The following is a 25,871-nucleotide window of genomic DNA, read 5'->3' as shown; positions in this document are numbered from 1 at the left end:
TTTACACATTTTGATATTTTGAGTTTTGAGTTTGACCATTTTTGACCATGAAAATCGAAGAAGTAAAAAGTACTGTAAAAACTCAACGTATATCCAGTCATAGTCATGTCAAAGGATTGGGTCTTGATGAATTTGGTGAAGCTATTCAAATGGCTTCTGGCTTAGTTGGACAAGAAGATGCTAGACAAGTATATTTTTTATGGTTTATTTCAATATGTTTTGAATTGTTGATGTTTAATAAACATAGTTAAATATAGGTCCACCTGGTTCAGAGATTTCAACTTGTCTTTTGTTGAGATACTAAATTTGGTCCGAGAGTTATATACTGTTATTTATGCATAGGAAGTCCCACCAAATTTTTTCAATCTCTAAATTTAAATCCCATTTTTTCATTTAAAATTTCATTTCTTTTATAAAACAATTGAGACTTACAATTTCAGTATAATTTATAATAATGTTATGTAGGAATAGCAAACTAATTTAAATTCACAGTGGCCGTATATTTTTTAAGCAGAACATTCCAAAGTTGATGTATGGTTACAGACGAACTGAAAATAATAATATAATGTATCAAAATTGTATGAATAATAATTACCTACAGTACAATTTTTTATCAGTCAAATTTAATTAAGTAAATTATATTAAAATATATTACATTAACAAATGTAAAATTACCTATAAGAATTAATTGTTGGTGAATATTGTGTTTGTAAAACATAACAGTACATTTTTTAAGCAAAAATATCTTTTTTATTTTTATGACTTAATCGATAGATATTTATCTTAAGGTCTTATAAACAAATTATATATTGCTAGACTATTATTTATTTGTCATAGACAGTGGAATAATAAGCTACCTACATAATGTAGTTATAGTTATTAGAGGGAACCAATGTTATATGCTTATACCTTCTATTTATATTGTAAACAATACTTACATATTACATTATAATATTTAAAAAATTGAAATGTTAAACAAATATTAAAAAAAACAATTTATAATACTGGAGGATCCAACATCCCATTTTTAAATAACATATAAATTCTCGGGGGCCAAATGTCCTATCTCAATAATAGACAAAGACGAAATGTTCATGGACTCGTTTTTTTGAAGGAAACAAAACGGTGGGGTCGGCATGTCCTTTAACTACCTAGTTAAAACCATTTGTTATCTTGATTCCAGAGTGTACTTATTATTCAACTAATATAACTACATTTGTCAATGCTAATATTTAACATGACAAATACCGGTCTGATAATATTTTATTCTTTAGGCTGCAGGTATTGTTGTGGATATGATAAGAACTAGGAAAATGTCTGGCCGCGCTGTCTTAGTTGCTGGACCTCCAGGCACAGGCAAGACTGCAATTGCTCTTGCGATTGCTCATGAACTTGGAAATAAAGTATGTTATGTTTATCTTTATTAAATATATAAAATTTCATATGTATTGAAGAAAAAAACTAGAATGACTAAAATATTGTGGCTTCTTATCTTGGAAATATTAGGTGCCATTTTGTCCAATGGTGGGATCTGAAGTGTATAGTTCTGAAATTAAAAAGACCGAAGTATTGATGGAAAATTTCCGCCGTGCTATTGGTCTGCGTATTAAAGAAACAAAAGAAGTATATGAAGGAGAAGTTACTGAAATGACACCAGTTGAGACTGATTCTACTGCAGGAGGTAAAATTAAATGTCTATTGAAGTTCATCGTTTACACAGCCATAGGTGCCGACTTTAAGATATTAGAGTAGGGGCAACCTACTCTTCCTCGAAAAAAAATTCAGTAATATACTGCAATTTGCTGACCAGGAGGGGTAATTACCGGATTGTCAGCTAACCCTCTTTTAATTCTCCTCTAGGGTGTAAAATAAATAATCTGATTTTGCCATAATTATGTTTATCAAAAACTAGTACTTAGGTATGTCTGTGCTAAATTACATTTATTCTAATATGATTTATAATAAACTTACCTTAATGTTCTACTTATAATCTTTGAATATTACTCTTCGTAGAAAGTAGGAACACGTATTATGCTGTAGAACAGCTGTTCTTAACCTGCAGCCACCTGGGGGTTTGCAATACTCATGTCGGGGGTCCGCAGCAGTCTTACCACCTAAAATAAGTTAATACGTGACATGAGTGCATTATTACAAAAAAAGGTATTCGACAAAAAATTGGTTGGGGGGTCCTCGATTTCTAAAAATATTTCATCGGGGGTCTGTGTTCTACCAAAAGTTAAGAACAGCTGCTGTAGAATAATCAATATAAGAAAAGGAAGCACTATAGATCACAAGTTAACATGTTCATTACCGAAACCTATTTGTCGTGCCGTTACTATGCGCGCAATGAATTTCTGCCCGGTCGACTGCATGTAGATGCTATAAATATTTTTGATAGATAATTTATAAATAATATTATTTTTATTCGAAACTTCTAGGTTAAATTTAATTTATAATGTACGGCAATATACAGTATAAATATATTAGCATTATACTAATGGTAATAAAATCAATTCCGTCTCTACATTCTGAGAAAAATTGAAATAACAGATGTATTTTCAGACCAAATATAAAACCAAATAGTAGTGAGCGATCTATAGTGTTTATAATCATTATTGATAATCATATTATTTAGGTAATAAACAAATACAGTTGTCGATGTTCTGATAAATATTTTCATGTCATAATCTGGTATTTTAACCAAATAATTATTGTTGTACACAACGGGGGTGAAATAATACTATTGCCCCTATTAAATTAATTCACGGGGGCGATTCCCCCCTTTACCCCCGTGGAGTCGGCGCCTATGTACACAGTTAAGCTTAAAAGTCTTAATAGACAAATAAAGGCAGATATTATAGAAACATAGTCATCTTATTTGTAACTTAAGCTTTTTACTTTATCTACATTTTACTATACATATTACATATACAAATCTACAAATTAAATAGGTGAACATTAAATGTGTTATATACTAGTTATGTTTATGATCAATAATTTGACTGGCTTATATTAGGGGGGGGGGGCTAAAATATTCCCAAAATGATCCAATTTACTTATAAATAAAGAAAATGGCTAAGCCCATTCAAGAATCCCTCAATCACCACCTATAATTATGTGAACTTTTGTATGATTTTATATGCGATTTATGGTAAATTTATCATTTATTAAAGTTGTTTACTTTATCCATCTATTTATCTCTATATTTCAACAGTTAATTTCCATGGATGTCATGTGTCCATTACCTATACATTGTTATATAATTCCACCAAATTCAATAATTATAACTAGTGTGGGACAAATTGTCTTTATATAACTGACATCCTAGGCCAGGAATCACAAATTAATATTTTTGAAGAGCTACTTTAGGAATTTAAGGAGTTTTCTGGGTGCTTTCTAAAGTTAATGTACATGGGTATTCAAAGAAAGTAAAGATAAAATTTAATTTAATTCACCATCAAATAAATAAATGTCGACATAGAACCAAAACATAAAAGTCATCTACTGGGCACATGTGGACCAATATTTAGTGACTCCTGGTTAGATCATTAATTATTTTACATTGTTTAATTTATGTTTAACTGTTTTTGCTCTCTATATTATTAATCTTATAAATTATTTAAGATTATTTTTGTACATTCACTACCTAAAGTCTAACTTAAATAATCTTGCCTACAGGTTATTCCAAAACTGTATCACATGTCATTGTTGGATTAAAGACAGCCAAAGGTACAAAACAATTAAAGCTAGATCCTACAATATACGAATCCCTACAAAAAGAAAAAGTCGAAACTGGTGATGTTATTTATATTGAAGCTAATAGTGGAGCGGTGAAACGTCAAGGAAGAAGTGATAGTTATGCTACAGAATATGATTTGGAGGTAATTTCCAAGATAATATTTGAAAGATTAATATAGTATGATTTATTTAACGTTGACTCGATTTTCAGTCAACATAAAATACCCCAAACTTTGTAATTTGACTGTACACAATAATAAAATCTAAGTGTTGTTCGTTCATTGTGGTATAAGTACAATTTTTTAACAATGTTTATTTATTTAGATCTAAAATAAACTAGCAAGGAAATAATTTAATATCCCATGTTCCTTGATTTATATAAAATAATTATAATTTTTACATAGCTTAAATTTTGTATTCTTACCTAGGCTGAAGAATATGTACCTTTACCAAAAGGTGAAGTTCATAAAAAGAAAGAAGTCATCCAAGATGTGACATTACATGATTTAGATGTTGCTAATGCCCAACCAAAAGGTGGTCAAGATATACTTTCAATGATGGGTCAACTAATGAAGTCTAAAAAGACAGAAATCACTGGTAAAGTTGTATTAATAGTGCAACTTGTTTACAAATTGTTAACTTTTTTTTGTTTTAGATAAATTAAGAAAAGAAATCAATAAAGTGGTTAACAAGTATATTGATCAAGGTATTGCTGAATTGGTCCCAGGGGTTTTATTTATAGATGAAGTTCACATGCTTGATTTGGAAACATTCACATATTTGCACAAAGCATTAGAAAGTACCATTGCCCCTATCGTTATTTTTGCTACCAATAGAGGTCACTGTACCGTCAGGTTTGACATTTTTTAACTATACTTATTAATTATTAATAATTGTTATTTTTTTTAAATTATTTTTTTTCTTGTTACAGGGGAACAGATGATATTATTGCTCCTCATGGAATTCCTATGGATTTACTTGATCGATTGTTGATAATTAGAACACTTCCATATAATCGGGAAGAAATGGAAAGTATACTTAAACTTAGAGCTCAAACCGAAGGCCATTCAATTGAACCTGATGCATTACATTATCTTGCTGAAGTTGGCACTTCTACTACCCTGAGGTAATTTATTTTGCTGTGTTTATGTTTTAAACAAACTAAGGCTGTAACATATTAGAGACTTTCTTTATCTCCCTCCAGCTATCGCTATACAACTGTAAAATAAGATATTATTAACCTGTGATAACTATGCACAATACAAATCATAGACCTTGTACCTAATACTTAACAATCATAGTATATGTTAATGACAAAATACACTTTTATTTTAAATACATTTTACAGTAATTTATTTATACACGCATTAGTATAATAAATCTTTAGACACACTCTAAATGCTTAATTCGTAATCATATGGACAGTAGAATTTTAAAACTAAAGTGTAATCAAACTGTATTATTTAGAAAAAATTGTGCAACATTGTATAATATATATTCCTTTGGAAAAAAATAATAATATGTGGACAGGTTTTGTCATATATAGTATATTTTCAACTTGTAGTAGATTTAATGGTTTTTTAGTAGATACTTAGGTGAATAACCCAGTATAACTGCACAATTTAAGTGTTGTAAATATAGTACTATGTTAGTGGCTTCTTTTATATTCTTGTCACTATCAATTGAATTTGAATTCTACCTGTCCCAGACTATTATATTTTGAATATCATCATATTTAATTATGACATTAAACGTTGTCCAGATTTCATATTTAATGAAATTTTTGTGTGTACAGTGAAGATGTTTATAGTTTAAGCCATGTATGTGCTTATTACGGGTCGGGAATATATTATTTATTTATTCCATTCATGGTTGTATACTTAATAATTCGAAGGTACCTTCTTCTGTGTCCACAGCCTGGATCTTGGATGTATACAGAACATGTTTTTATTTTATTTTTTCTATAAAAAAAAAAATTGCTATTAATTTAAATTGTTCTAATAACTTAAAAATCATGAAACAATTTTTATGTTTTATTAATGAAATAATTATTACAAATGAAATTGGTTTTTAATTTTTTTCAGATATGCCATTCAATTATTGACTCCATCATCACAAAATGCTAAGATGAATGGACATGGATCAATATTAAGAATAGATATAGAAGAAACAACGTCATTGTTCATGCATGCTAAAGAATCATGCAAAATACTAAAAAAATGTGCAGATAAATTTATGAAATAATTTGTAATTTGAGTGTATGACATGTATTAATATTTACTCAGAATTTTTTTTATTAAGCTATGCCAATTTCCTGTTTTCAATAAGTACAAGTCAAAAAATATATACACCTATACTTATATTCAATATTTTTGTTATTTGAGAAAGTTGTCGGTACGAACTTCAAATATGTGCCTACCCTAGCCTATGTTTCCATGTCAACCACCAATCTGCAGTACATGATAATGGTGTATCAACCTTCTACAATCTGATGGTCCTTTTGGCTATTACACTTAGCAACAAAAATCAATTGTATTTTATATTTTTGCTTATTAATCTGACACTGTCAAACTTAGCCATATTTTAGATTCTGAGGGGAACAATGAATATGTTGTTTTTTAAAGATGTGTTGTTTTTTTGTGTGTAAAACCCATGATAAGTATTCAAAATAATGATTTAATTTTCTAAAGTAAAGAGGTTCCTGATAGAAAATTCTATCTTTGCTCAGAATTGTTTTTCATATACAATGATTTTTGATTTCTGATTTTTTCAAATTTAACATATCCATTACAGTCACTGCCAACACATATAGTGCAGCTGACTGAGCTGACTAACCTATTTTTTCTGAATTTTGTTAAAAGTAGAAGAATCCTTCCCCTTAGTTGTGCTTAGGAAACTGACGGAATCATTTTATGTGTGAAATGACTTATCATTAAATTCAAATTTAACACATACTTACATACATTACAATGACAAAGTACACTCGATGCTATGGTGTTCAGAAGAGCAGTTAATCTATTTTTTCCCTTTTTAAACATAAACATTGCAAACATTCCTACAGTAAGTGTTTATTCTATATTTTTTCTGTTGCTAGAATTTTCAACATAACCTATTTAACCTATTTTCAATTTTTATTTCCAAATAATTATTTGTGAACAATCTTTAACAATCATCTATTGCAACGATTATAGAGGATAATATTTTTCAGGATTTGTCTAAATATTATTTCAAAACTATTTTAGCATCATCTAAATTTACAATTTTTTTTTTATTTTGAAAGTCAAGTAATAATTAAATATAAAACCAATGTCAAATCCTCAGAAATATTATTCTCTACAATTTTTACAACAGGTGAAATTATTTTACTCCATTAATTCTAACAAAATAGTAAAAATGTTTTGTTGTGAATGCGTTTTTTCTATGTCACGCCAGACCTACGCATGTTAATAAAACAAGTATTGCTCCGTTAACAATCGCTTAAAATTTTGTTCAAAATAGAGTTTGAAGGTAATATGACAATTTTTCATTTAAAATCTATAATCCTCTTCTCACAAAGCAAATTCCTATTCACGTCACTCGTTTGATGTTTCAGTTGTCCGTAAATTTTAAAATTATATGCCAGAGTTAAAACATCTGACTGCTGTTTCAAATCTAGCGCCAAAAATGTAGTTCGTTTTGATGATATTTGATTTAGGTGACTTTTTGTCGATTTAAATTCGGTAATATTAATACGGTTGGTAGTGTGGTATGATTGCATTTTTTCGGATTACGATGATGGAGCTGGTGTTTGGCACAGAATATATTGTACTATTATGTATATATATGTGATATCTGTGTGGTCGAATAACCTTTTGTCGTTATCGGGCGATGTTAGGTCGCGTGGTTATTAATTACTAATATCTGTAGCCGTGTTAATTAAATTGTCCGAGTGACTTTCTGACGATTCATTACACTACAAATTTACGGTTGGTAGCTCGGTCTTAGAAGATTAAAAAATTCCGGGGACAGTTGTAGTTGTTGTTGCATAAACATAGATAATACCTAGTGTTCTATGGTTATACATCATTTATGAATCCACCTTGGTTGCATTGTCCTGTGGTTTAATCTATTTTGACCATTGATTACGTGTCGTGTGATATCTGATTATATATTCATAATATTATTCAAAAAATTTTTTAGGTATTTGAAAATAAAAACAATCTTGTAAGTAGTAGCCATAGAAAACCTACCTACTTCTCGTTCAACCACTAAAAACTTAGAAGGAGATTATACTAATTAGTAATTTTAGGAAATTACCTTGTGGCTTGTTGACTATATCGTAAGGATTTCGACTATTGTAATATTATTTTTTTTCTTCATTTCAAAATTAACAATTAGATTTAATTTGAATTATTTAAATTTTTATATTTAGTCGAGTTACTAACAACAATTGAGATGGTAGACAATCAAGTTAATTTTCCAGACACTGTCACAGTATTAAAATCATCAAATGGTTCTGTAGTTTATCTTGTTGGTACTGCTCATTTTAGTGAAGAGAGCCAAGAAGATGTCGCCCAAGTATATTATGATATAAAATACAAAATACAATATAATATTAATTTGTATTTTTTTTTTTTTATGCAACAGGTTATAAATGCAGTCAAACCAGATGTTGTTGTTATAGAATTGTGCTATAACAGGAATAGCATATTAACAATTGATGAATCCACTATTGCCAATGCTTCAGGCATTACATTGGGTATTTATATTATTGATTCATTTTTACTTAAATGCTACATTACTAAAAATAACCTGATATTGAGTCAAAAGTTTGACTTTTTGACAGCCTTATGTTTTAATATAAAGTAGACATTTGAGTCCAGTGTTGTATTAGTTACTTCACTCATTGCTTAAATACAATTGTTATGAAATTACTTTACTTTTCAAATTGAAAAGTAACTAAATGTCTATGTTACTAAAACATTACAAAAAAAAAAATCCTTGGTATTTTATTAATTTCTTGGCAATTGTCATTCTACAAGCAACTTAACTAGATATATATCAGGTAATATTTTAAATATCAATATACGATATGGCTGATGGACTAACACCAAATACCTATACAATAATAACCTTGATAAAAACTCTCATTTGTATTATTAAATATGATATGAAATTAAAATCATAATAATTGTTTATAAATAACATTACGTACAAACAATAATTCAATAATTTAAAAAATAAACAGTTCCTTAAAAATGGGTTAATGACAGTCATAACCATTAAAAATAAAATTGTGGAATTAAAATTAAATTTATACATAGTATACTATACTAATATACTTAATGCCTTCATTAGACATATTTTAGAGCATTATTATTTTTTAACAAATAGGTATAATTAAATTTCTTAACGCCTTAAAAACTAAGTAACTACCTAACACTGAGGAAGAGACACAGAGAGAAACTTAGGGGCCCTAGAATAAAATACTTAAAAACATTTTTTGCATAAATTTAAACTATGATGTAATTGTTTATATTTGTCTTATTAATATTTAGTAAATAGAAATAGATTCTATCCTCATCAGATTATGAGGTATTTTAATAAAGCAAGTCTCAATTCATTGAAGCATTAAAAATGAGTAATTCATTGGCAATCATAAAAATATTTAAAATAAATCAGGAATTAGTCTACACACAATAAAAAAAGTGCCAAAAAATTTACTTATTTATGTAAATATTTTGTAAATAACCCTACTAATACTAATTTTAGGAAGAAGGTCCAGATTAGGCATACATAATATTTAGTTAATTGAACAAAATCAATGTATTGATAAAATAGTGAATAATTACATTGCTAAAGTCACATAATCCAAAATTATTTGTTTATAATAACAAGTAAATATATGATACCTATATTAGTTATCATTCTATACAATTATATTAGTGTATCCTATCCACCCTTCAATATAAACAAACTTGATACATAAATAATACTGATGACAGTTATAATTTGATTTTTATAGAAGATTTGAGAAGGTCAATAAAAAAACTAGGCCTTACACAAGGTATATTTTATCAACTGATGATAAATATATCTGCCAATATATCTCGTGATCTTGGCATGATACCAGGTGGTGAATTTCGTAGAGCTGTCATTGAAGTATGAATTTGTCGCAATTTTTCCCTATTATGATTTACATGTATCCATCTATATTTTATTTTTTTATTAATATTTAGGCTAAGAAATATAACAGCCACATTTATCTAGGTGACAGACCAGTTGATATCACTATAAAAAGAGTGATTTCAATGTTGAGCTGGCCGAAAAGCATTAAACTTTTGGCACACCTGTTGTTTACCGCAGATTTTAAAATTACGTAAGTTTTCATACTTATTTTTTATCAAACATAAATTAAAAACATTAAAATATTTATTATAATTAGAAAAGAAGATGTAGAAAAATTCAAAAACAAAGACTTACTAGAAACTTTAATGCATGAAATGGCTGCTGACTATCCAGAGTTGGAGAGAGTAATAGTTGACGAAAGAGATAAATTCTTAACTTATAGTTTACAAAATTGTGCTGGATTTGTAGTAGAGAAAACTGGCAACAAGCCTAAAATATTTAATTCAAGTTAGTTATAGAATAAATGCAATATTAATTTTTATTTATTTATAAATCTTTTAGTAATAATAAGAGTAAATATAATTTAAAATAGGACCTCAAGTTATTGTTGGCGTAGTTGGATTAGGTCACGTTGCTGGTATTAAAAAATATTGGGAAAAAATTGCTGATGAGCAAATTGCAGAATTAATTATGTAAGTTATAAGTTGATTTTATTACATATTTTTAATGAATTTGTGTACATACAAGCCTAAACAAATTTTACTATACTACTAAGATTAAATAAAAGCATCTGGTCTTATATTGTATACAATTATTAAATATAAGAAAAATATTTTAGTCTAAAATCTAAAATGTTGATATATATTTTTGTTTAGAATTCCACCTCAATCAAGAAGTAGCAAAGTTATTAAAGTTGTGATCAAAGTTTCTGCCTGTGGTTTACTTTTGTGGGGTGTTTCAAAGATCCCTGGTGTAAGATCACTATCAAAAATGGCTTATGGAGTTACTTCTGATTCAATTACATATGTTCAAGGGATGTTTATTAAGTTACAATAAACTATAAAAATCAATATTCCATTGTATATTATATTTTATGGTATGTATAGGAATTAATTTTGTAAGATTTTATTTAACTAATTTTTTTACTAATTTACTGGGTCAACTAAATTTAGACAATCCTAAGTATGTGTAATGTTGAAATGGGATAAAAGAATTCATCTAATTTTGACAAATTCTGATGGTTAGGTGACTAACATTGTTCATGTTAAAGCAAACATTATTGCTAAAATTCATTCACAAATTTAAGACCAATCTGTGCATTTCTTTTATGTGAATTGAAATTTAATACATTCAGAAAATTATACTCTGTCTCAAATAAGAATAATCTCAGGCTGCAAGCTTTTGAGCATAGCAACGGTGATGGGTGGCTTACATACGTAACATATACGTACGTTGATTACCCCGCCCACCAGAGCTTCATTCATTTTATTATTCTCACAACCGTCCAGCTTGAATTTTGCTTAAATTACCATGGTAAAGACATTTTTTGATTGTTGATTGTCAAAAACAAAAACCAATTGGGTGTGGTCTGACCGAATCGGATGAAAATTGGTTTCTAGTTTACCACCTGAGTTAAATCTTATTTGAGACAGATTATATGTATGTATAACAGTGTAAGTATTGTTTGTGCTTTTTAACTATTTCATAGTAGTTCAAAATATTAAAATACTAATAGTTAAGATATCACTTTATCACTAAATAGTAAGCTAATAAAAAAATAGTTTTTTTCTTGATTTCTTGATTAATTAAATTAAACAAACACCCTTGGTCAATGTTAGCTTAGGTTTTGACATTCTACTCCATAGATCAAAAACCATTAATGTATAGAATCTAAAATAACACTGTTCTACACTATTGAACATTGTTGATCTTAAGTGTTTCCTTTTTTGTAATTTGGTGTATACTTATACTATGTACTATTATTTTTAAATACATTTATGGTACACTTTTATTTTTGTTTCAGTTATCAATAATACATTTCAAATACAGCTATTCTAATAATGTTTAATAATAATCAAAGCGAAGATAATTATGATCATATTGATGATTCACTTATATATTCTTCAACAAACATTCCAGGACCTGGTTGTAATATGAATGATTTAAACAGTTGTCCCAATCAAATGTGTAACTGCACTGATTTGTGTCAAACATCAAGTTGTGAATGCATTGGTTTAGCCGGCTATAATAATTATGACAATTTTGGTAAACTAATTTCAATTAATAGGGTTATTTATGAGTGTAATGATTTATGTAAGTGTACTTTGTGTCAAAATCGAGTTGTTCAACTTGGACCAAGAATTGGCTTGCGAATTTCTCAGTGCAGCAAAGGCTATGGATTATATACCGATGTTACTATTGAAAGAGGACAATTTGTTTGTGAATATGCTGGTGAAATAATTGATTTAACTGAAGCACAGAGACGTTCAAATTTAGATCACGAAAATTATATATTTGTGATTAACGAACACTTTTCTGGAGATGTAACTACAACTGTAATTGATTCTACCATTATTGGAAATATTGGTCGATATATTAACCATAGCTGCGAACCCAACTGTATGATAGTGCCGGTGCGGGTCGATTCGTTAATTCCAAGGCTAGCAATTTTTGCAATAAAAGATATTCAGTGTAAAGAAGAAATTACATATCATTACGGAGGTGAAGGATCTCACCCTCAAAATAATTTGTCCGAAGTTAGATGCTTATGTGAATCATTTAGTTGTAACAGTTTTTTACCTCGTAAAACAGGGTTATTTTAATGTTAAGTGTATTTAAACAGTTATGTATTTGATATGTATTATACCTAAATTCTTAAATAATAATTAAATGTAAGAATTAACTATTTATAACTATTATTGAACATTCCTGAGTGAAAATTAAAATGTGTGTTGGATGTCTTAAGTGTAAAGAACGGCAACTATTAGTTGCATATTCATTTATATAGCAAAATTAATGAGTTTTCATTATTAAATTTTGATATTAATTTTGTTTTGTAAATAATATAATATTTTGTATTTACAATTATTTTTTAAATATACATTTCTTTTATTTTTAATCCCAGCAAACATTGTAGTAATCTTTTGTTTTTAAATTATTTCTATTTATTTGTAACTAATTAGTTACACTTATGGAGTAAAAAAGTGATTGAAGGTTTATGACTAATAGTCTTTAATTTAATTAAACTCAATTTTATGAAATAATTTCTAGATAATTTTTTCTTAGAACAAACAAATTTTTTTCAGCAAAAGTTAATCCTGTTGAATTACATATTAAATACTGAACATAACTTGAATACCTATTAGTTATTTCTTCAAAAATATATTTTAAGAACCCTTTGCATCAACATGATTGTAATAAATGGAACCTCTTTTTATATATATTAAATTGAAATGAAAAATATAACACAACTTCTTAGTATGAAAAACATATATTTTAAACAAGAGTTCATTTTATTTTGTTTTTGGTGTTTTACGATCTCTATTACGATTTTTAACATTAGTAACATCATAAAAATCACTCCCAACTTTTTTCTTTTTATTTCGTAACATCAAGCTCCTTTTTTGTTTGCTTGTCAGACTGCTGATATAAGCCTCATGTGCTTCTTGCAATTTTTCTTCTTTTTCTTTCTTTCTCTCTTCTTCTTCATCACTATCAGTTGAAGTAGCATTTTCATCTTCATTTGTGGGTAAGGGAGTATTTACAGTTTCATCATCAGAATCATTTTCTACCGCAACATTTAAGTCTGCTCGCTTGGTTATTGGTTCTTGATCACTAGCTGATAGAGGTTCTTCAAAACCAGGTGGTGGTTTATAATAGGGAATTTTTCCTCTTTGCCAATCATTTAATACCATTCTAGCACATAATGCTAGGTCAGCATCACCACCTTTTAATAATTTACCAGTTTTCATACCTAACTGCGATAAGAAATCTTCATGATCCTCCCAACTTTCTATTCCATAAGTTTTAGACATATGCTCAGTTTTTACTCGTTCCATTAAAGGTGGTATATATTGTTCTGGATCTGGCACAAGCTCAACTCTAACAACACCCTTTAATACTTTTTCTGTATCTGTTTCTAAATTAGCGGCATCGTACACTACTCCTGGGCAATCTATGAGAAATATCCTTTTCATCAATGTTATGTACTGCCATACTTTAGTTTCACCAGCAATAGGAGCTACTTTACAAACTTTTTTAGATCGCAAAGCATTGATTACTGAACTTTTACCGACATTTGGATATCCAATGAAACCAACACTGATTTGTTTACGTTCAGAATGTAATTTTGTGAACTGTCGCATTAAATTAATCACAGCACCTTTTCCGAATGGATGAGTAAGTGAAGCATGAAATGCTACGGTTGGATATTCAGAACTAAGAATAGCAACCCATCTCTGAGTAACCCAAACAGGTACAAGATCAACTTTGTTTAATACAAATATTAAATGCTTATGAGGTTTTTCTCTTTTTAAAAAATTTTCAATATGAGGACAGCGTGTTCCTGTAGGATCCCTTACGTCCAAAACCATTACAACAACATCTGATGAGTCAATTACTTTATACAATTCTTGCCAAATACGTCTACTTTGACCAGCAGCCATTATCCAATCCCGAGGAGCAGTTCTTTCTCCTGTATCCTCTCTTTCCAAGTCCAAATCTTTGTCATCTGAATATGATTCATTGATAGAGTTTACCGTTTCCGATAATTGTTGTTCATCCCTAACAAATAGATTTGGACGCTTGCGAGTTTTTTTGGAACCAAAGACACTTTCAAAACTTTCAGTTTCAAGAATATGTACGCGTTCATGTTTTTTTTTTTCATTTAATAGGGTAATTGGCAATCCAGTTGGTTTCATAATGATATCATAAGGGTTTTTAACTGCTTTCCCTAATTCTTCTTGAAATTTTTGTAAAGCATTTTGCCCAATGACCCTAGTATTGTCAAACCATTTGCGATTAGGTTCTACACGAGCCTGAGCACCACATGGTAACCAACCTTGAAATGGTGCTGCATGAATGATTTTACCTTTCCTATCACGTTTGGCTTTAAAGTTTCTATACATTTGCAATCTTTTAATGGTAGCTTTAGTTCTCACCTTTGCTACACCTTTGAGATTTTCAGTTTTACGTTCAGGATTCATACTATGGGCTGACCTATTGAACCCTTGAGTTCTAGGCGCCTTAGTAGCGGAGCTTGTTTTAGCCATTTTTACCTACAAAAAATTTAAAAAAATATATTGAATTAGTATTCAATAAATCAAATGTGTAATTAAGGAGGTATAATTAACATTATACCTCAAGGTATACATATATATGTACATATCAAACCTAGGTAATATGTGAACCTAAATTTATTGCAATTAATAAATTCAAAACTTGACTCTTTGCGTGATGGAAATTTGGGAAGATAAGGTAATAATATTTTCATATATTTTTTTTTTCTCGGAGAGAGGAAGAATTTGATTGGATTATTGTAAAAGATCTCTACACCATCTCCTTTTCAGTTGACGACGAGGATTATCAGAAATTATTAAGATATTTAAGTTACTGATTAGAAGGTTGTAATGGTTTGCCAGACGTGAGAAGAATCGCTTGTAATACAATACAGATTCCTCTTCGATTGATTTAACATATAGATCGTTGTGAAGTGTTAAATTTGAAATGTATGCTGGAGCGTTAGTGAGTTGATGTAGAGTGATATTCTGATAAAATTGGATTTTGTTTAGATTCAATTTTTTTGCCGCACCCCAGAGCTGAAGACCGTAAGTCCAGATCGGTTTTAAAAATGTTTTGTAAATTAGCAGTTTATTTTTTAAGCTAGTGCATTTATTTTTTGATAGCTAAGTTTTGAGCATATGAGAACGAGAGTTTAAAATTAATCTTTTGGATCTGATGTGTGGATTCCAGGTCAATTTTTTGTCTAAGATAAGGCCTATAAATATTTTACTGTATCGGAAGTGGGTATAGAAATGTTATCCAATGAAACTGGAGGACAGAGACCATGTTTCAAGGTGAAGGTGGTATGAATTGACTTGGTGTGATTCAGTTTTATTCTCCACTAATAAAATTACAAAAATGTTTTGAATTAAATTAGTTTGACAAAGGTCTCCATAAGAATCCAGAATTTACTTATCTGTTATCTGTGCTTTACAGTAAATGGATGAGATCAGTTCGGTAAAAATTAATTGTTTGATATAGACTTGTAGTTAAATTTTTGTTTTGTTCAAATGTATAAGGCTAGTTGGGTGCCTAGGTAAATTGTATAAAAAACTTTTATTAAAGTTAAAAAATACAGATATTAGTTGATTGCTTAAATCCTAACTAGAACAGCTCAGAAAGAAGAAAAGTTGAAGAAGTCTTGGGAAAGAGAATATATTTATCTACACCAGAAGATTGGGATTTGGATGAGAAGAGATACTTAACCCGATTAAAGCTGATATGATAGGAGAATAAAATTAAACAGTACATTTTGAAAAAGAATTATGGCCGGGTAACCTTAATTAATACCCAAAATCAATAAATCAACATAAAAGTGTCCATACAAGTCCTTGCTGAGATCAAATATTTGAAGAAAAAACATCTACACTAATGATTTTCACAGGAAAGGGAAGGTTATCATTACTTATCAACATTAATTTTTAGAGCAGAAAGCAAAATAAAAAGGTTATGTATTATAAAATGTCTTATGATTGTGTGTCTGTGTATTGGTCAAATTTGTACGTAATATTTCCAAAATCTGGGAGGTAAAATTATTCATCTATAATATCTAAATTATATTCTTTTAAAATATTACTTACTGTTTTTTATTTCTATATGATTTTTTGATCTTCTTGCTGGTCAATTACTAATTAATCGGTTTTCTACGCTGGTTATTATTAAGCATTAACTACCTCCAAGGCTCCAACAGTAACTACAACGCGAGCACGAGGCACGTCGAGTAATCGTGTTACTTCAATTAAGTTATTTCTTATCACTTATCTCTTATCTTACTATTTACAATCAAATTATTTTACGGCAGTGTTGCATTTTAATACCCATTTTTAGTTTTTTATGGAGTAACAATCCCAAAAAACAAAACATAAATTAAAAATAAGTGTACTTAGGTGTAAAATTGTACCTTACAATTTACGTGTATAGTAGTAATTATGGTAATAACTTGGTTCCCACAAAATATGTATTGAAATAAATACAAATAAGGTTATAGGAAAACGGCTAAGATTAAATGATAAGAGTGGTTCGCTCTTTAGATTTTATCTATTAAATGCTTGAATAATTTTTTCTTAAGTAAAAAGTACAAATTAACAATTATACGAACAAAGGTAATAACTTAATAATTATCATTATTAAAATTTATCATGAAAGTGAATTAAGATATATAAACTTTTCTAATTTCAATATCGAAGTTTGCTTTTACAATATACTACTAGAGTTTTTTTTATTTATATAGCTTTCAGTACTTAACTATTACAGTTCAACAATTAAATTAGATGTATCACTGAAGTTATAATATTTAAATTTGAAATGTCAAAAAGAAAATATAATAATTCCCTATATCTTTGTGTTTGTGCTAAATCTTATAGCCAAAAACGTCAAGTACGCAAACATATCAGCCTTTGTGAATATGCCCAAAATCCTGCCAAAAATGATTTGTTGGAGTTTGCAATTTCTAATTGTGAACTCATTTATGTTAATGATACTGAAAACATTGGAAGAGTTCCGTCAGTTGATCGATTCTACTGTGGGTGTGAAAAACATTTTCTATCTAAAGGCGGTTATTACAGACACATAAAAAAGTGTCATCTACGTCCTGAACCACAAGCTGTACCTGGCAAAACTAAATGCAACGAACCTGGATGTCTAATGACATTCAAATACATAAAAGACTTACGACAACATTTAAATGAAAAACACCAAATACAATTTGATGTAGAGGAAAAGAAGTTTAATACATATTCTGGTAATTATATGGATATTTTAGTAGTATTTTATATTTAAAACTGAATTAGATATATAATTATTTACTTACTAGTATTAAATGGCCTAAATGTTTAATTTTTTTTTTCTACAAGTCACAGATATAATAAATGCAAAATATTGTATTAGTTGAAGAAGCTTATTAGATATTATAATATTGGTCTGATTTACTGAACTGTGGCCATAGCAGCCATAGTGTGGGCAAAGTCCAGAAGGGCTGAAACTCAACAACTACAAGTCACATTATAATTTATAATACATCCATTTAACTCCCTACCATGTTCCAAATTTCCACATCATGTTTGACGCAAATTTTACATCTAATTTAGTTTTTGTGGAAATATCACAAACCTTAATAAAAGTTATGAAATTCTTTATCTGGCATAGGTTGTACCGTGTTTAAATAAACAGAGTTTCAAATGTCTACCTCGAAAACTGGACAAGTTATGACAGCTCAGTAATTTCTTTTCATAGTTATGCAAATCAGTAATAGTATGAGCCACCATTCAGGAATACTGTTGAACTGCTCACAAATCCGTCAAATTTTATACATGGCATGGGCTGCATCATATTTAAATAAACTGATACATTTCGAGTATTTACCGCAAAAAATGGAGATGAATTTTATTTACTTATATAATAAAATGAGAGGAATATATTAAATAATATTTAGTTATGAGTTAAATCGTTATTAATTTAATACTGTTTTATTTTCAGACTTTTTAAAATGGAAAGTTAATTATGAATCAGGAACTCGCAGTTGCTTTTATCATCGTAAAAATTTAACACGTAGTGGACGCAGAGTAGAATATTGGTATTGCAACCGTTCAGGTAGTTACCAGAGTTCAATACAAAGTCGCAGGCGTAAGTTAAAATCTCAAGGACTTCTTAAAATTAATAATAATTGTACATCTTCAATAATTCTATCTATAAATGAAATTGATGACACTGTTCAAGCTGTTATACACCATACACATTATGGGCATGAAGCCGAACTTGTACATTTAAGAATCCCTAAGACTGATAAACAAGAAATAGCTTCCAAATTATTACAAGGTGTCAATATTGAAGATATATTGTCATCATATAAAGAAGATGAATTATCTAAGCAAACTGAACGAAAGCATTTAATTAAAAGAAGAGATATTTTAAACATTTCAAAAAAGCATAATGTTAATATTATATTTCCAAAAGTGCAACCATCAAAAAATAAATCAAAATATGAACTTGTTCACAAAGCAGTTGAAACTCCCATTATAGACTCGTTATCAAATACGACAGAGACTAACAAAAGACATTTGACTGCTTCTCAACTTTCATTATCTTTTGTGAGTCCAATTCTTGAAAATGTTTGGAGAATTTCTATGGGAAATCGTTTAGTTTCAACTTTTTCTTCAAATAATTGTAATCAAGGAGTTTATAATGTCACTAAAAATGACGTAATATCATGTTCTAGTGATAATTGTAAATCTTATTGTATCCCTTGTAATATTTGTTATCATGCATACTCTTGTACATGCTCAGACTTCATCTCAAAAACAGTTATTTGTGAACATATTCATTTAACTGTAATATATCAAGCAAATTCAGAGACTTATCAAAATGAAGATCATATAGAAGAATGTTTATTTGGAAACCAAGATCATACAAAGTATACCCAAAAATGCAGAGGACCCCCTCTTACAATACCTATTGAAAATGTTAAATTATACAACATATGTAAACCAATTAATATGAAAGCAGAAAACCTTAAAAGCATAAAAACAAGATTGAACAAATTGATGATGGGCACATTACAAAAAATTGATGAATGTAATAACAGTGATTTATTAGAAAACTTGGAAAAACAAATTACTAATATATCATGTAATTTAAGCAAAGATTCATTAGAAAATGCTACTAAAAAAAGAAATGAAGTGCAAACTATGTTACCTGAAAAAAATATTGAAGTTTATTATGTTATTTAAACAGTTTCTAAATAACTATTATATGAATAAGACTTTTTATCACATAATTAACTAATTTTAAAATATATTAATTTTTGTATATTAATCAGTAATCATTTTAATATGTGAACCGATGTTAGGGCAACTTGGATATAGTAATTTTATAAGAAAGGAAAGTTTTTTTTTACCTATTTAATATGTACAAACTCATAAAATCTTAAATATAAATTCATGTATTATATAAGAAAAACAGAAAAATACATCTTTAATGTTGATCAATCCTATCCAATGCTTCTATAGTCAAAACACTATCTCCTCTTATAACCTGCAAATAATTAGTTTATATAAGTATGCATATTTATTTAATTTGTATTATAAGAAAAGAATAACATACCACCATCCCAATACTATTCACAACACCATCTTTGATTTTTTCTACGGTTTCATCCAATACGAGATTCATAAATGGATCAAAGCCACGTAGTACGCCTGCTACCTGACGGTTAGCATTTAATTTTACTACAATAAAAATTAGTTACATTATTAAAAAATATTGAATTTTATTACAATTTTAGTAAGAATAGAGGAACATTTACTTACATGATAACTTTTTATCCAAGTATCTGAAAAAAAAAATATGCACAAGTATTTAGTTTGTGTTTAAAATTTTTATTAATAGGTATGAGAGTTTAAAAAAAAATCAAATTTTGTTAAAGTCGTGACAGTAAAGTAAAGCGTTGTACAAATGTGTAGAAACGTAAAATCGCAAACTTCTGAATGATATATATATATCTTAATGATCTGCAGAATCGTTCTCATATCAAAATGCATTTTTTTAAAAGACACATAAAAATGTGTGGTAGCTAAACTACATTTATACCAAATATAATATCCATAAACAATAAACAATACATTTTAATAATATAGAGATAAGTTTTAATTTGTTAACATAAATATGAAACATACATTGTAATAGGGCTAATACTCTAATAGCTCAACTAAATTTCACCTTTAAAATGATGTGATTCATAAGTCAGGCTGTAGTGTGATGTAATAAGCTTGCAATACATACTATTTTAGTTTTCACCATAATATTATAACCCAAAGTATAAGAAGTATGCTATACATGAACCATATTTTTGTCTTATTTGCACATGTGCATTGCCTTGTGTTTTGTGCATACTACACAGAATAAGATTAAATGAATACATGAGACACCACCTTGTGTTCATTTGCCCCAATTACCCTTAGTTATGTTGGCTTCAAATATTTAGGCCAGTAATTCTATCCATTGTATATGATCTTAAGTTGCATATATTATATTAATAATACATTGCACCTTAAAAAAATATGAGCAGTCTTGTCATTGAGCATACTTCTTATTCTTTATACTGTGATATAACCAATTTGAAACGGTTAAAGCTCATGACTTCTAAAATAAGTTTCAGGAAAATTATTTTTACACCAGGGTTTTAACCATAAAAGAGGTAGTTTCAAAAAAAAAAAAATGAAAATTGTAAGAGTGTCAGTAAAGTGCATTTTAGCATAAGTTTGTAGTAATTGTGCAAAACATGAATTAATTTATGCCATCGTGTGCAATTATGACTGAAAAGTGAATTAAACACGACAATAATATGCCATGGACAATTTTTAAACAACAAGTCGGTGACTTCTACGATTTACCTTTTGAGCTCCGGTGGATGTGCTTTCGACATGTTGGAAGATTGACTCTATTGTAATTAAATAATAGGAATTGCCAATTTACTTGGCCAACGGTACGAAAACGAAAGTCGAAACTAGGAAACGACGTTTATACTTTTATAGTTTGTAGTTTTGTTTTCGTACTTATTAGTGTTTACAATGCTTTAACGTCTTGCCTGCGATTGGTCCAACTAAAATGTATCAAGTTTGTTCGGCCGGTATGAGCTGTGAACCATACAGGACGGTAGTGATACGGAATACCACTCTATCCCAAGCATGGAATGAATAAACATTCATGTTATCACTCATTATTATCTATGCTCTGCAGGCATATTAAACTGAAAGAGAATTGCGTTGAAATTATTGAACCATTTAATTTTAACCATTTAATTATAAAAAAATATATTCTACAATAATATAAATCGGGAATTGGGAACATACAATACAACCTTTAATAAAGTTCCTCATAAAAAGTTGTTCAATGAGAATTATTTATTTTATTTGTGGTTTTATGAAAAAGAAAATTGATTAATAAAGATAATAAATATGCAAGGGTTGGCTAAACCGTAATAAAAAAACGTGTTGTGTGTCAAGTAAGGTTATGATAATAATTTCTTTTCCTTCTTTGAACATTGAGACGCAGACGTTTATTGCGTCAGTGCGTTGTGAAAATAAAACATAACTAGATATTTTTTTCAATCACATACTTTTAATAGTATATTTTTATTTACTATAATTTAAATTAATCAATCAGACAACATGGTTTTATACAACTTCAAAAAGATCACGGTCGTACCTACTGCAAAGGTAAGAGAATGTTATATATTTTATAAATTTACATGTAGCATAATAATATTAATTTCTCATGTTATAATATAGTAACTAATTTAATCCTAATTGTTTTTTTCTGTTTTAGGATTTTGTTAACATTATGTTATCAAAAACCCAACGAAAGACTCCAACTGTTGTGCATAAACATTATAAGATATCAAGAATACGTTCTTTTTATACACGTAAAGTACGATATACTCAACAGAATTTCAATGAACGCCTGTCTATGATCATTCAGGAATTTCCTAAATTAGACGTATGTAATCTTTGAATTATAATAACTTTTTATGTATTATGTGATTAATCAATTTGGAAATTTCCTGCAGAATATTCATCCATTTTATGCTGATTTAATGAATATACTTTACGATAAGGACCATTACAAACTTGCTCTTGGACAACTTAATCAAGCAAGACATCTTATTGACAAGTAATTACATTTTATAATTTTAGCTCTGTTGGCATGCAATTTAAAAATATATATTTTGCTCATAGTGTTGGTAAAGATTATGTTCGTCTCATGAAATTTGGTGATTCATTATATCGCTGTAAAATGCTGAAGAAAGCAGCTCTTGGACGGTAAATTATTCTAATCTACTTACTGAAATACTATTTAATTTGATTTTACTGAATATATTTTTTTAAATAATGTAGGATGGCTACAATTATGAAAAGGCAAGCTCCAAATTTGGTTTATTTGGAACAAGTTCGGCAACATTTATCACGTTTGCCATCAATTGATCCATACACTAGAACATTAATATTATGTGGTTTTCCTAATGTTGGAAAATCTAGTTTCTTAAATAAGGTGAATAATTTTATATTTATAATATAGTAACTAATCATTTAATTTGATTTTATATATTTATATAGATTACTAGAGCTGATGTAGAAGTCCATTCATATGCATTTACTACAAAAAGTTTGTATGTTGGACACACAGATTACAAATATTTACGTTGGCAAGTGGTGGATACCCCTGGAGTATTAGACCATCCTTTGGAAGAGAGAAATGTTATTGAAATGCAGGCAGTTACTGCGTTGGCCCATTTGAGAGCTGCTATTCTCTATTTCATAGATGTTTCTGAACAATGTGGTCACTCAATTGCTGAACAAGTTAAGCTTTACGAGTCTATAAAACCATTATTTACCAACAAGGTGAGTTTCACAAATATTTATTCTTTAAATTGATTCTAAGCTGAATATTTTTACCCTAAGTGATCTAAATTTCATATTTTTATATTTCATACAAGGTAAAAGGCTAAAATATAAACTTATTAAAGGCAATCAGTTATCTTCATATATTTTCTTAAGTGGTTTCTGCTGATTTAATTTTATTCATATTTCTTAAAATACCTTACATATAGTGTTATACTATTATACCTTGTTTACTATTGTTATAGCCATTATTAGTAGTATGTAACAAAGTTGATGTTACACCTATGGATCAGATAAGTGAGGCTGGTCGTGAAGCATTAAGTATTTTTGAGAAAAATAATGTCCCATTGTTGTCAATGTCTGCCGTGACCGATGAAGGTGTTATGGAAGTCAAACAACAAGTAATTTTGATATTATTTATTTTATTCTTACTATTTTATGTTTATAATTTTGGTTTTATTGTTAGGCGTGCGATACTCTCTTAGCTTATCGTATTGAAAACAAAATCCAAGCAAAGAAAGTTGATTCGATTTTGAACCGTTTACATGTAGCACTGCCTAAGACTCGGGATGAAAAAGAGCGACCTGCTTGTATACCAGGTATAATTGTTATATCTTATTAATTTAGTTTTTAATTTTTCGATAACCTATTATTTTATTTATTGCATTAGAAATGGTATTACAAAAACAAAGATTGGCTGAGCTTCAAGAATTTAAGAAGAAGCTTGAGAAAAATTTGGAAGATGAGCTTGGAGATGATTATATTTTGGACCTTAAAAAAAGTTATGATCTACCTGATGAGTATAAATATGACGTGATACCAGAATTTTGGAATGGAAGAAACATTGCTGATTTCATTCATGCAGAATTATTGCAGGTAATAACTTAAAATATCTGTTTAACTTTTCTAATGTTATCCAAAAATGATGACCTAACCAAAAGTTTTTACTATTATAAATGTAGAAAGTTGAAGAACTTGAAAAAGAAGAAGCACTTAGAGAAGAAGCTGGATACTATGCTGTACCTAAAATTGAAATTGATGAAACATTGCGAGAAATTAAAGAACTGGCTCAAAAGATCAGAGATCGGAAGATTATTAACCGTAACGAAAGTAGAATATCTCGTCAATCTAGTAAACCTACAACACCTAGAACTGCTCCAGCTCGAGCCCGTGGTCGCAGTGCTACAGACTTCAGAAGCCGTATGGAAGATCTTGGTGTTGACATGGAGGGCACTGATGAAGTAATATTATTATTTTAAATGTCCTTACTCTAACTCAAGTATTTTTTTTTGATTTTTAGGCACATTTCACCAAAACTCGTGGTCGAGCTCGTTCTTTAACAAGGTCCCAGTCACGAACAAATGCCAAAAAACCACGTTTGGGATCTATGCATCGCTCAGTATCTACATCAAGAAGTCAGAGTAGAGTACCAAGAAATCAATCTGGTGTTCGTGACTCTTCGGTATGTGTCTCTATTTTTTTAATGTATATGAATAACTTACTAAATAAATATGAATACTCAAATTATTTATTCAATTTATTAGATGCAATTGAAACTTAAACAAGTGGCGCATAAAGCAATTGCGAAGAAAGTTAAGAAGCAAGGTCTCAAAGGTGAAGCTGATAGATTCATTGGAACTAAACGACCTAAACACTTGTTCGCTGGTAAAAGAGGCATTGGTAAAACAGAAAGACGTTAATTCATTTACGTTATACTTAAATTTTTCAAATGATTTCAATTTCTTTCCAAAACATATTTTTAAAAGTATTTTGAATAAATTAAAAAAAATATACACATGTTATATGAATATTATTTTGTCCGTTTTATAAAACAGAATAGTACACCATAATATTGATTTGTTTGTTAATGTTCTGTATTTTGACTAATAAACATGGATAATTGTATTCAATTAAATCATTATTGGTATTTTTTTTTTGTGCCTATGTTTAGTAATACCTTTAACTTTACAAAAGTAAGAAAAGTAAAACTCAATTTACTAATATAGTTGGACAATACATAACCATTGATTAAATAAACATAGTATAATATTTCATCAAAAATATAATGCATGCACACTGCACAGTGGGGTAGTTACAATACAAAATGTTTATTATGATATAATTGTTTTTGTTACCAACAAAAAGGAATTAGTAAGCATTAAAAGTTAAATGATTAAAAATTACATTTGTATGTTCTCTTAATTGCCTAAGATAAAATTTTCCTAAATAAAAAACTTGTCTATGATACCTTATGTATTCATATATCAATCATCAAAGTATGAAAATTCATAGAAACAATTGAATATTAAAACAAATACAATTTACAGAATACATTGCTTATGCCAATATTAA

At 28.7% G+C, this 25,871-nt stretch overlaps 7 protein-coding genes across 12 annotated transcripts; 5 read left to right on the top strand and 2 right to left on the bottom strand.

The window, feature by feature from the left end:
* The first annotated feature begins 47 nt into the window (after positions 1-47).
* LOC111027622 (ruvB-like helicase 1) lies at positions 48-6,105 on the top strand. The gene is made up of 8 exons (XM_022306020.1): positions 48-188; positions 1,275-1,403; positions 1,507-1,681; positions 3,679-3,881; positions 4,167-4,335; positions 4,394-4,592; positions 4,670-4,864; positions 5,823-6,105. Exons 1-8 carry the CDS (start codon positions 48-50, stop codon positions 5,980-5,982), a joined length of 1,371 nt encoding a protein of 456 aa, XP_022161712.1. The 3' UTR covers positions 5,983-6,105.
* Positions 6,106-7,551: 1,446 nt separating this feature from the next.
* Positions 7,552-11,982, top strand: LOC111027638 (traB domain-containing protein). Of its 5 annotated transcripts, none has more exons than XM_022306037.1 (10): positions 7,552-7,703; positions 7,918-8,056; positions 8,150-8,295; positions 8,365-8,476; positions 9,743-9,879; positions 9,957-10,096; positions 10,163-10,353; positions 10,439-10,538; positions 10,722-10,942; positions 11,870-11,982. In XM_022306037.1, the coding sequence occupies exons 3-9, from the start codon at positions 8,173-8,175 to the stop codon at positions 10,900-10,902; spliced, it is 984 nt and encodes a 327-aa protein (XP_022161729.1). In that variant the 5' UTR covers positions 7,552-7,703; positions 7,918-8,056; positions 8,150-8,172; the 3' UTR covers positions 10,903-10,942; positions 11,870-11,982. The 5 variants fall into 5 exon arrangements, with proteins under 5 accessions (XP_022161729.1, XP_022161727.1, XP_022161731.1 ...); XM_022306035.1 differs by having other exon boundaries at positions 7,552-7,745; XM_022306039.1 differs by having other exon boundaries at positions 7,552-7,745; positions 7,918-8,074.
* On the top strand, positions 11,907-12,668 carry LOC111027649 (histone-lysine N-methyltransferase SETMAR). The gene has a single exon (XM_022306052.1). It carries the CDS (start codon positions 11,907-11,909, stop codon positions 12,666-12,668), a length of 762 nt encoding a protein of 253 aa, XP_022161744.1.
* A 649-nt stretch (positions 12,669-13,317) lies between these two features.
* LOC111027636 (nucleolar GTP-binding protein 2) lies at positions 13,318-16,860 on the bottom strand. 2 transcript variants are annotated; one of them, XM_022306033.1, is made up of 2 exons: positions 16,703-16,860; positions 13,318-15,118 (listed from the first exon to the last, which is right to left on the bottom strand). In XM_022306033.1, the coding sequence occupies exon 2, from the start codon at positions 15,114-15,116 to the stop codon at positions 13,359-13,361; it is 1,758 nt and encodes a 585-aa protein (XP_022161725.1). In that variant the 5' UTR covers positions 15,117-15,118; positions 16,703-16,860; the 3' UTR covers positions 13,318-13,358. The 2 variants fall into 2 exon arrangements, with proteins under 2 accessions (XP_022161725.1, XP_022161724.1); XM_022306032.1 differs by having other exon boundaries at positions 13,318-15,122; positions 16,707-16,860.
* Positions 16,861-17,234: 374 nt separating this feature from the next.
* On the top strand, positions 17,235-19,926 carry LOC111027637. The gene is made up of 2 exons (XM_022306034.1): positions 17,235-17,866; positions 18,601-19,926. Exons 1-2 carry the CDS (start codon positions 17,431-17,433, stop codon positions 19,848-19,850), a joined length of 1,686 nt encoding a protein of 561 aa, XP_022161726.1. The 5' UTR covers positions 17,235-17,430; the 3' UTR covers positions 19,851-19,926.
* Positions 19,927-20,044: 118 nt separating this feature from the next.
* Positions 20,045-21,778, bottom strand: LOC111027640 (probable small nuclear ribonucleoprotein G). The gene is made up of 4 exons (XM_022306040.1): positions 21,513-21,778; positions 20,430-20,452; positions 20,224-20,348; positions 20,045-20,154 (listed from the first exon to the last, which is right to left on the bottom strand). Exons 1-4 carry the CDS (start codon positions 21,542-21,544, stop codon positions 20,095-20,097), a joined length of 240 nt encoding a protein of 79 aa, XP_022161732.1. The 5' UTR covers positions 21,545-21,778; the 3' UTR covers positions 20,045-20,094.
* Positions 21,779-22,177: 399 nt separating this feature from the next.
* LOC111027635 (nucleolar GTP-binding protein 1) lies at positions 22,178-25,279 on the top strand. The gene is made up of 12 exons (XM_022306031.1): positions 22,178-22,337; positions 22,447-22,617; positions 22,688-22,791; positions 22,857-22,940; positions 23,016-23,169; positions 23,235-23,519; positions 23,765-23,920; positions 23,986-24,118; positions 24,190-24,395; positions 24,482-24,760; positions 24,820-24,981; positions 25,064-25,279. The coding sequence occupies exons 1-12, from the start codon at positions 22,290-22,292 to the stop codon at positions 25,217-25,219; spliced, it is 1,938 nt and encodes a 645-aa protein (XP_022161723.1). The 5' UTR covers positions 22,178-22,289; the 3' UTR covers positions 25,220-25,279.
* Positions 25,280-25,871: the final 592 nt, after the last annotated feature.

Source organism: Myzus persicae, unplaced genomic scaffold (genome assembly GCF_001856785.1).
Source record: "Myzus persicae strain clone G006 unplaced genomic scaffold, MPER_G0061.0, whole genome shotgun sequence".
In the NCBI taxonomy this organism is placed as follows: domain Eukaryota; kingdom Metazoa; phylum Arthropoda; class Insecta; order Hemiptera; family Aphididae; genus Myzus; species Myzus persicae.
The sequence above is the reverse complement of the archived record's forward strand: the minus strand, read 5'-3'. Positions and strand labels throughout refer to the sequence as shown.

Coding starts and splice junctions, on each gene's coding strand:
- LOC111027622 (XM_022306020.1), top strand. CDS start 48: ATGAAAATCGAAGAAGTAAAAAGTACTGTAAAAACTCAACGTATATCC. Junction 4,336..4,393: donor TAAAAAGACAGAAATCACTG/GTAAAGTTGTAT, acceptor TTTTTGTTTTAG/ATAAATTAAGAAAAGAAATC. Junction 4,593..4,669: donor AGAGGTCACTGTACCGTCAG/GTTTGACATTTT, acceptor TTCTTGTTACAG/GGGAACAGATGATATTATTG.
- LOC111027638 (XM_022306037.1), top strand. CDS start 8,173: ATGGTAGACAATCAAGTTAATTTTCCAGACACTGTCACAGTATTAAAA. Junction 9,880..9,956: donor TTCGTAGAGCTGTCATTGAA/GTATGAATTTGT, acceptor ATTAATATTTAG/GCTAAGAAATATAACAGCCA. Junction 10,097..10,162: donor ACCGCAGATTTTAAAATTAC/GTAAGTTTTCAT, acceptor TATTATAATTAG/AAAAGAAGATGTAGAAAAAT.
- LOC111027649 (XM_022306052.1), top strand. CDS start 11,907: ATGTTTAATAATAATCAAAGCGAAGATAATTATGATCATATTGATGAT.
- LOC111027636 (XM_022306033.1), bottom strand. CDS start 15,116: ATGGCTAAAACAAGCTCCGCTACTAAGGCGCCTAGAACTCAAGGGTTC.
- LOC111027637 (XM_022306034.1), top strand. CDS start 17,431: ATGTCAAAAAGAAAATATAATAATTCCCTATATCTTTGTGTTTGTGCT. Junction 17,867..18,600: donor GAAGTTTAATACATATTCTG/GTAATTATATGG, acceptor TTTTATTTTCAG/ACTTTTTAAAATGGAAAGTT.
- LOC111027640 (XM_022306040.1), bottom strand. CDS start 21,544: ATGTCGAAAGCACATCCACCGGAGCTCAAAAG. Junction 20,349..20,429: donor CTTGGATAAAAAGTTATCAT/GTAAGTAAATGT, acceptor TTTTTATTGTAG/TAAAATTAAATGCTAACCGT. Junction 20,155..20,223: donor TGAATAGTATTGGGATGGTG/GTATGTTATTCT, acceptor AATTATTTGCAG/GTTATAAGAGGAGATAGTGT.
- LOC111027635 (XM_022306031.1), top strand. CDS start 22,290: ATGGTTTTATACAACTTCAAAAAGATCACGGTCGTACCTACTGCAAAG. Junction 22,941..23,015: donor AAGAAAGCAGCTCTTGGACG/GTAAATTATTCT, acceptor TAAATAATGTAG/GATGGCTACAATTATGAAAA. Junction 24,119..24,189: donor GCGACCTGCTTGTATACCAG/GTATAATTGTTA, acceptor TTATTGCATTAG/AAATGGTATTACAAAAACAA.